Here is a 10,022-nt window from a genome sequence, read left to right as displayed (position 1 = left end):
CTGTCAGTTTCAGCTGCACGGGGCTATTCCTCCTCAGTGCTTTCTCTAAACACAGAACAGCTGAGAGCATAGTAACTACTAAAGACTGCAAAGAGCAGAGATGCACAAACGTAGTCAGTGCTGATGAATTTATCTTCGCCAGCTGCCGTCCCCAGGTGGAGACCTAATTGCCTCACAGCTGCCCGGTTGCAGTTTGTGCACGCAACGTGCGGGTTAGACAAAAACAGGTGCAGCCTCTTCTTGCCTAAAAACTTCGGTTTAAGGCCGAAAGCGACGTGGAAATCGCAGCCCCCCAGGAGCTGGCGGCCGCAAGGCGCTCGGACCCATCTGGCGCCGCCCAGTAACGGCTCCGCCCCGCCGCTGAGCCGGGCCGCCACGTCGGCGGTGTGTGCGTGCGCGGCAGGGGGCGGGGAGCTGCGCCGGGCTGGCGGCGAGGCAAAATGGCGGCCGGTATCAGGGAGAAGCAGATAGGTAAGCGGTTCCTATGGTTTCTATTGCGCTGTGAGGCCGCTGTTCTGCCTGCAGTGGGAAAAGAGCGCGGTGGATCTCAGGGTGTATCTGGGGGCTCTTCTGGGAGCCTGCTTTCCTCCCCTCCTTTTCTCTGACGGCTCCTTCGGGCGAGATGAAACCCGGGCCGCCTCGGTCCACCTGGGGATCCTCGGCCGGTTTGTGTCGCTCGGCGGCGGCTTTCTCCTACTCCCAGCCCCTCTCGCCGCGGTGTTCCTCAGCGGTGGGTACGGTGTCGGGACCGGGGCTCTCCTGCCGAGGGGCCTGGCCTGCCGGGCCCGGGGAACACAGGTGCCCAGGGACGCGGCCGCAGGTGCCGCCGCGATGTGGAAATCAGCCCCGGGGTGGGGCTGCGCGGCCGGGAGGGGAGCGGTGTCCGTCTTCGTGGGACTGGGCTGTGCTTTCCTTTTGTTCGGCTTCCTCTGTGCTGTGGGAAGGGTCAGCCAGAAACGTCGTTTAAAGGTGAAAATGTAAAACAACTGCTTTGTTGCCCCTGTTTAGACGCTACTGAGGTCCTGGAGTTGGGGGTTGGACTCGATGGTCTCTAGAGGTCCCTTCCAACCCCTTACAATTCTGTGATTCTGTGGAGTGTTTACTGACCTTTAGGAAATTACGATTGTGATATTACCAACTCAGGCTCCCTGGGGGAGGTATTCTGTGGGTAAAAGGGTTGTTTACTCAGTCCCTCCTTATGCCCTGCTGAGTTTGTAATTGATTCCTTCATTTCCCTCTTGCTGCTGCTCTGTACAGGGGCGCTGAGCCATCCATGTGAACATACCCCTAAAGCACAGAGTGTGTCAGCTCTGTATTCCTGCTCACTTCACTGAGTTTTTGTCTATAGTTTTAATTGCAGTCTTGTCATCTTCTCGTGACAGCTTCTTAGAGGATTCTGGGTGCGTTCATTTAACACAGGATACCTATGGTCATCTGCTTAAAAGTCTCATCCCGAGTCTCTTTTTTTGAACTTAATGTTTTACCAGCTTTTCTGTACCATAATTATATGTTCTCTGATCACATTCCACTGCCCATCTACCACTGATGGAACTGATTCATGTTCCTTTACAGTACTTTTTCTCACACTTACACCTTTCTGATAAAGCCCCTTGTTATTGAGCCTTTATTCCCTGTGACTTTATTCGTTTCTCTTTCACTGTTCTCATCCTCTTTCAGTCAGCGTTTATACCCATGTTGTCTCCTGTTGGGGCAGTCACTAGCAAGGAGGTAGCTGGAAACAAGAGGTATTCAGCAGGGTGAACACTGCTCTGTGTGTGTGTCTGTTGTGCTGTGGCCCTGCTCCATAATCAGAGTGTATTGCTGTGCCCCACTGTGAAAACCCTGCCCTTGCCCCATAGAGTTTTTGGCATAAAGTGGAAGAGCAAGAACAGAAAAGATAAGCAGCCAGTACATCTCTAGGTTTTGTGATGGTCGCAGCATGTTGGTAGTCTGATTACAATGTCTTGCACCTGGGGCTGGCAGCCCCTGCTATCAGTACAGTGTGGACAACAAAAGGATTGAGCATAGCCCTAACAGAATGATCTTGAGGGTGTCTAGCAATGTGCTTTTGCAGTTGAGTGCATCTCGACTGTATTAAAAGAAGTAATAGTTAGCAGGTTAAGGGAGGTGATCCTGCTCCTCCACTCTGCATTGGTGAGACCTCACCTGGTGTACTGTGTCTTGAGGTGGAGTCAATACAGGAGAGACATGGTTCTGTTGGAGAGCATCCAGAGGAGGGTCATGAAGGTGGTCCAAGGGATGGAAACCTCTCCTGTGAGGCTGGCTGAGAGCTGAGGCTGTTCAGCCTGGAGAAGAGAAGGCTCTGGGGAACCTGATAGCAGCCTTTCAGTACATGAAAGGAGCTATAAGAAGGAATGGGACAGCCTCTTTAGCAGGCTCTGTTCTGATGTGACAAGGGGAAAGGGTTTCAGAATAAAAGAGGGGAGATTTAAATATTTCTTTTCTTCATTGTAGGGGGTTTGGACTAGATGGGTCCTTTCCAATTCAAATTATTCTATTATCTGCTTCTGTTTATGAGTAAAGTGGATTACGTAGCCCTGATTTCTGAAAGTTTTTCTCTTTGCAAAATCCTATGACAGTTTTGTTTATGGATTTGGAGAGAATTGCTGCCAGCTTATACCGATGCAATTTATTTTTTCACTTTTTGCCACAGTGCATGGTGTATTTAATCAGGTGCATGGTGTTTAATCGGATGAATGAGGAAGGGCTCCTTAGGAGCCCTTAGAAAGTGGAGGTAGGTGAAAAATAGGCCTTGTTTTGTGTATTGAATGTGAAGTTAAATGGATACACATGGACAGAATTTTCCTGTTGCAAATTAGGGGTGCTTTCATGCTCCCTTATGCAGCAGTTTCTTATAAGTGCTGAAAATGTTGTAAAAAATATGTGTCAGCTTTAGTCAGTCAGAGAGGTATTGCTGTGTGGTATCCTGTGTGTGTGGTGTTGTTCTGATCAGGTAGGATGAAGCACAATTACAGTAAAGCAGACTAACTTGTAGGATACAAAACAGACTCTTCAGGAAGAGTCTGAAAAGAGTTTTAAGGCAAAATTTAGTAGAATATAGCCCATGTAATCAAAGAAAGAGATTCTTCATGTTTTAGGACTCACATGTTTAATGTCTGTTGTTGAAGTGTAAAGAGACTAAAGCAATATTCTACCCTTTTTTCCAGTGGCTTTGAAACGTATGCTGAATTTCAATGTTCCTCCTGTTAAAAACAGCACAGGGGAGCCGGTATGGAAGGTAAGGGCTGCATGAATGGGAACAGGAGAATTTTAGTGTCAAAAAAAGTTCAGATTATCAAATTTAAACTAACTCACGTACACTCTCTGTGTCCTTAACTCATACAGAATATTTTCCCCCTTGTGATATGAATACAGACTTAAACATCAGAGTTAATGAGAAAAAGACATTTGACATGTTGGCTAGTTATGTATGCTATGACTGATTGATTCTCTAGGCAATATATTAATGAGCAACTAAAAAGGATGTTTTTGAGGTGTGCCTATACTTCGTGTGTGGCAAGAAATTGCATGATACCTTACAGGTGTGTTCTGAAAAAATAAGAAGACAGTGGAAAAGGAAGAACCGTTGGGAGCCTTAAGTTTAGGACAAGCTGAGTTCAGGCTGCCCTTGATAACTTTAAAAAGTAAATAACTTGTCACTTTTGAAAAATTGGTGCTCCTTGTTTTCTCTTTTTGTTAGTGTCTTTCTTGCTCTGTTCTTCTCCCATTGTTTCCCCCCACATGTAGTCAGTTCTACAAAGCAAGTTCTGACAGGAGATTCCTGTTAGATTTATGGTTTTTTCACTTAATCTTGTGGAGTTTCTACTCACTTAATCGTGGAGTTTCTTATTGTTCAGGTTTTTGCACAAATGGAAAATCACAACAAAGTAACAAATTGGTACATGTTTATCACTTTTAAGGTTAGGATAGTAATTCCTTAAACCTAAACTCCTATATACAGTTTACTGCTTCAAAAAAACAAACCCAAAACTAAAAAAAGTCTATCTGTTTCAGGTTCTCATTTATGACAGATTTGGTCAAGATATCATCTCACCTTTGCTGTCAGTGAAAGAGCTGAGAGATATGGGGATCACTTTGCATCTGTAAGTACTTTTCTAAAACAAAATTTTTTTATTATTATTTAAATAACTTTAATATTTCCCTGAAATTATGAACAACAACAACAGCAATAAAAAATGAAGCTTATTCAATGAGTAGCTGCTATAATAGGAATTATTCGGTGTTCAGTAGCATTTCTTGTTGTATAAAGGAGGCCTTTGCTCAAAATAAATGAGAAATCTAGTCAAGATTTTTGAGAATGCCTGGACGAATCCCTATCTCCTTTTATATCTTGTAAAAATGATTTTGGCACAAACTGTTACATGAGACAGTGCTTGATCTTTGCTCATCTTTTTACGCACAGACTTTGTCTTCTGTCTGTGATAGGGAGTTTTAAGTGTGAATTTAAGAGCTTTCCCATTTCTCTGTCTACAACTGTTTAGTCAGTTCAGTGGCATTCCTTAGCTGTGGTGATAGACATGAAGAAAATTGGAAAATGTTTTGATTGTTTTTGAAATTATATCAACTTCAGCTAAGCAAAAGCTGGAAATCAAAACACAAATTACAGTTATCTCATGGATGTATTGGCGGTAATGTTATAGAAACATGTAAGCGCTTTGCCTATGTCTGTATTAATGAGCAGGAAAGAAGAGGTTAATTGTGTGAGATATAGGCAGGTTTTTTTGTTATATCATTTTGTATAGAAACTGTTGAGTTGGGGCCTGAACTACTCATTGGTCACCTGAGGCAAGGACTGAGTCAGCCATGGGAGCACAGGTGAAGGTGATTTAGTTGCATGACCCAAAGGTGTGGAGCCTGGCTGCACCTCTGCTAGACACCATTTAAGGTGTCTGCCACTGGGAAAGGATCTGTTTCTGGAGATTCCTCCCTTTAGAGTTTTTTACTGTTAGGCTAGGATATAGCAGGGCATTTATTTTTGATTGTTTCTTTCCACCACGCTAATCTTTCTAACTATAAACCTGTAAAATACCATCCTAACCACACCACACTTCTAACTGCACGTTTGTTAATAGTACAAACATCAATTAATAATTAGTGAATGAAGTTCATGGGTGCAGTATTTTATCATCCTCTGAATGAAATAACCTGTTTTTTAAGATTTGTGAAGCCTTTTCTTAAGCTTCAAGTAAAGTTCAGAGAACTCTGTTGACATGTTGGGTTATCAAAAATTAGGCAGATGTGATTTTGCTAATTTTTCTTGTTTTATTCTTGCTAAAATGTGACTAAATATAATAATACATTCTGGCAAATTAAATTTGTATCTGCATAAGTAATTTAATTAACATAATCTTATATGAATCAAAAGAGGAATAGAGTGGAGATGTTTTGTTCTGTGGTTTTTTTTCTTTTTAGGCTTTTGCATTCAGATCGGGATCCTATTCCAGATGTTCCAGCTGTCTACTTTGTAATGCCAACAGAAGAAAATATTGACAGAATGTGCCAGGTAACTTGCATACTTAATATTTAAGATGAGTGGGCGCAGCAGGAGTATTGTGTTTGAGATAATCCTGCATTGATGTCAGCATGACTTCTGTCTGCACAAGAACATCTGGTTCTTGTGCATGTCTGAACACTTTTGCTTGCATTTTATCTATGTCAGCACATCGCTGTCATAATACCCAACATTTTTACATGTAAAATGTTTCCCAGAAAATAGAAGTGTAAATATGTCTTCTCTCTGGGGAGTGAAAAGACAAGTCAGCAGGCACAGGCTGAAATACAGGGACTGTATTTGACCAGGGACTGCATGGAGTCATCTTCCTTGGAGACACAGTGGTGAGCCTCCTCCTGTTTGACTCTGCCTTGAGCTGTTTACTTTCTATGAGAGAAACAGACGGCAGGTAGACATTCACCAAAGGAAGGGAGAACAGTAAAAGGTAGTTCTTGTTGCTGGCAATATGTGGAATAGTAGCTGCTGCCTGGAATCTTATTTCCTCATTTTTCTTCAGTTCTCTATTAGATTTTATTGAGCTATGTAGTCAGAGCACTTCATATAGGGCTGTATGTTTAGACAGCCAAGCACTTCAGAAAAATAATTTTGACTGAATAATTGGAACATTGCATATTAAAGGCTTTTGTATTTTTTTTTAATGTAATTTAAAATATACATTAGTACTTATTCAAGCAAAAAGATTATGGTTTGTCTTTCTTTTAGGATCTTCGAAACCAACTTTATGAATCTTATTATTTAAACTTTATTTCCGCCATTTCAAGAAGTAAACTGGAAGATATTGCCAATGCTGCCATAGGTGCTAATGCTGTAGCTCAAGTGGCTAAGGTAAGAAACTCCTCCTGTCTGTACTGTATGGGGTACTACTGTTAGAGGTATTGCAGTCTAATGTAACCACATCTGTGCCACAGGCAGCTTTCCTGACTGAAGTGTGAGCAAAATAGGAGTTTAGCTAGGTTCAATAACAGGCATGGATTTATTTACTTGGGGAAAAGTATCTGCAAGCATCTTGTTAATCCTGCTTAGTGTTATACTTCATCTTACTCTAAAGCCAAAGTGCTGCATGACTGTTGTACTGAAAGAGTGGAAATAGAGTAGTTGCAGAATGTTTCTGGTCTCACTAAGTCAGTGTGTGCCTCCAGTCCAAAAATAAGTAGCAACGAATCACTGGTGGTTTTATACTTCTCACTGGACTGTTCTGACCATTCTTCCTTTATTTTCAGGTGTTTGATCAATATCTTAATTTTATTACTTTAGAAGATGATATGTTTGTATTGTGTAACCAAAACAAAGAGCTTGTTTCGTATCGTGGTAAGTAAAATTTCTTTGTATGAAAGATAAAATATTTTAAAGTTGAAGTTTACTCTTGTAGTTACGGTTAACACCTAACAATGATTATTTAGTTTTGATCTACTCAGATTTCAGGATAATCTGTCAGCTGTGAAGTTAAGTATGATGAAGTAAGCAGTTCACAGATCTTAGTTTAGTCATCTTTACTGCAAAGCTATTGTAATATTGAAAAATAGTTGTTTTTCTTAAGAAACAAATGTAGGAAACCGAAAGTGTGCCCCAGACAGTGGTTTTTTTGTATGTGTTTGCATTTACACTTGTAGGTAGGCACAGTGGGTGGCTGCTTTGTGTAAGCACCACTGTTCAGTCATAGTCCTATATACAGTTCTCAAGTAAATGTTTTCGTTTTGTGTGAATGGTCAGCTAGCAACTTACTATAGGTAATGCAAAGCAAGAAAGTTAACTTCAATTGATAGAGTTTTATGTATCATCTAGACAGTGACCGGTGTACAAGGGAGCGTGCAGGTGATGTGTTTAGGATCAGGGATGAGTAGCACAGGGAAGAATCTGGAAAAAATATTACTGAAAATGAAAGGAGATGGCTTCTGCAAGCATGTAGGCCCATGTACTTTTGTCCACATCATTGTCAAGTCTCAGAGCTGAAAATGAAGTCGGTCTGATGGGACTGTTCTTGCTGTCTTATGGGGCTTCTTCTGAGCCTTTTTGGAACCTACCCTAAAAATGGTGAGGATGCTCTTGAGTCACTCACCTCTATAGCTGTGTTACTGCAGCAGCCTCAGTTGACAATATGTGCTAGTTGTCAACATCATCCATGCAAATTTCCTCCCTTCATTCACTTTTGTACTCCCCTGAGACATTTAGTGTGCTAAACTAACAGAGAGTAACTTACATCAGAACCAGTAACTTTGTAGCTGCAGAGTATTCCGTTCTTTCGGTTGACTCATTCTGTGAAAGGCAGCAACTCATTTGTGTCATCTGCAAATCCAATGCAAAGGCAACAGAAGATGCATGCAAGTTATTGGCAATGCAGCTCTTAGTTTAGCAGAAGTTCCTCATTACATTTCTATAGTCAATGTCTACACAAGTGCCACACAATTAATTTCTTTATTTGGCTTCACAGAGCACTTGCTAATGACTGGGTAGAGAGATGAGAAGTCACTGTAAACTTAACATTTATCAGTGAGGTTCTTCTGTCCAATTTCTAAGGTCTTTCTTGCAATCTGAATCCATTGTACCATGGCCTCACACTGAGAACTTATTCCAGTGTCAGGGTTTGAGGGGCTTTTTTGTTTGAAAAGCAGTTCTTGTTTTTTTTTTTTATTGCTTTAAACTAAAACCAATTGCTTGCAATTTTAGTAATAATTGTTTTGCAGTGGGTGTGTGCATATATGAAGGTTCTTGACTGTGCCTCATAAAATTTCTATTAGCTGACAGAAAATTTGAATTGAAATGACTGAAAACGTTTTCACCTGTCAGTTTGTGTGATTTGTTTTTTCTCTCCTGGGTTGCTGAAGTTTGCAGTTTCACACTATGTTTAAACCAGTAAAGAAGTGGACTGTTTCCAAACACTGATGGAACAGAAATCTAATCTCCCATACAGAAGTAATTAGTTTTCCAGTAGAGCACTGAGCTGACTGAGCTCCTGTCTGACCCAGGGAGGCAAAAGGAATGCATGGGCAGTAAAGGAGTGTGAACTCTTTAGAAGACAGTCCTAACAGAAAACTGCCACTTTGTAAATAGTTGCGTAATCTGCCAAGTCAATATAAATCTGGTGGTGTTGAAAGAGAGAACATGGTAACACTGTTCAGTTACATAAAAGGTTTTCCTAGCCAGAGTTCTATTTCTCTATGGCTGCAGAGGAAAGAGTAATGGCTAATAGTATGAAGTACTTGTACCTGACATCCTGTTTGATGTTATTTGAATACTTGTTAATTTGAAAAATGGTTTCTAAGTAGACAGCCATTCCTATTCCATAACACGTGATTCACTAAGAGGGATTTTTAATTATACAAGGATAATCTGGAAGGAGGCAATGGGGAAAGGCTGTGGTGTTGGGCTTACATGGTGACCAATCTCAATCTCAAAAAAAAAAAAAAAAATTATATATATAAGGGGAGGGGGGGAAGTAATAGAAGTATGTTTTATGTTTTGATCTTTTCAGCTATAAAAGCTGTTGGCAATTGATGGCCTTTATGTAAAAAGAGTCACTTTCGTAGTGTTGATATGACATGAACTTCCTTCCTTCACCATGTTCTTAACTCTTTCCCACACTGTTTCAGCCATTAACAGACCAGATATAACAGACACTGAAATGGAAACGATAATGGACACTATTGTTGACAGCCTCTTCTGTTTTTTCGTTACACTTGGTAAGTTTTCAAACTCTAGCATATTTTCCATTCCTTTTGGAAGAGACCTATTCTCAGTAAGATACAGAAACTTTGTAGTTTTTATATAGCTAATTTAAGGCAGAAGTAGGTGTATGACAGGTACCTTGATGGTTTGCTGAAGGAATTACTGAACTTCGTAGAATTATTCCTGTACATCACTGCCAAAGAAAATAAAGGCTATCCCATGTGAGAGGTGATATATTTAGTCTTCAGCATTGATGGGTGAGGAACACTGAAGGTTTTGGATTTGTTCTTTTATAGAAATACTAGTTTGCTCTGAAGGTCAGCAATGCTGGGAGTTTGGATTTGTAATCTCAAAAAAAGGAGAAAAACATCACACAACCCTTGCAAGGGGCTAATTGAAATACTTCTTGGAAGATAAATTTAATTTCATTATTGTAAATTCTGTTGTTGCTTAACCCATACACTTTTGTAGTGATGCCATCTACTGTAAGTTCTCACTGTGATCAGTGGATTGCACATGGTATTCCTTTAAGAGAGTGTGGGATCTCTTTGGGGCAGTCTTGTGGTATTTAGGTTGTTAACTTTTTTTTTTTTTTAAAAAAAAAAAAAAATATTTCATATTTATAGGTGAGATACAGAGCTAAAGATTTTTAAACCTGAAATCCTACAGGAAATGCTTTTGAAAATGACATTTCCTGATACATTACTTTGTGTTTCTTGTTATATGCCTTGCTATTGCTTTGAAGTAAATTCTGATCTTCTTAAACTAAGCTTTAATGCTTCCCTATTAGAGATTGTTTAACCAA

The 10,022-nt window shown here is 40.5% G+C and overlaps 1 protein-coding gene across 1 annotated transcript in view; it reads left to right on the top strand.

Annotated features, from left to right (window-relative positions):
* The first annotated feature begins 343 nt into the window (after positions 1-343).
* The window catches only part of SCFD1 (sec1 family domain containing 1), a 42,001-nt gene continuing 32,322 nt past the window's right edge, over positions 344-10,022 (top strand). Inside the window, exons 1-7 of the mRNA XM_015864968.2 lie at positions 344-471; positions 3,189-3,259; positions 4,036-4,124; positions 5,455-5,545; positions 6,257-6,379; positions 6,775-6,862; positions 9,142-9,231. Of these exons, the coding sequence (XP_015720454.1) occupies positions 441-471; positions 3,189-3,259; positions 4,036-4,124; positions 5,455-5,545; positions 6,257-6,379; positions 6,775-6,862; positions 9,142-9,231 (583 nt within the window). The 5' untranslated portion in view covers positions 344-440. The remainder of the gene's footprint in view (positions 472-3,188; positions 3,260-4,035; positions 4,125-5,454; positions 5,546-6,256; positions 6,380-6,774; positions 6,863-9,141; positions 9,232-10,022) is intronic.

This window comes from Coturnix japonica, chromosome 5 (assembly GCF_001577835.2).
Source record: "Coturnix japonica isolate 7356 chromosome 5, Coturnix japonica 2.1, whole genome shotgun sequence".
In the NCBI taxonomy this organism is placed as follows: domain Eukaryota; kingdom Metazoa; phylum Chordata; class Aves; order Galliformes; family Phasianidae; genus Coturnix; species Coturnix japonica.
Note: the sequence above shows the minus strand (reverse complement) of the source record. Positions and strands in the feature narration are given on the sequence as shown.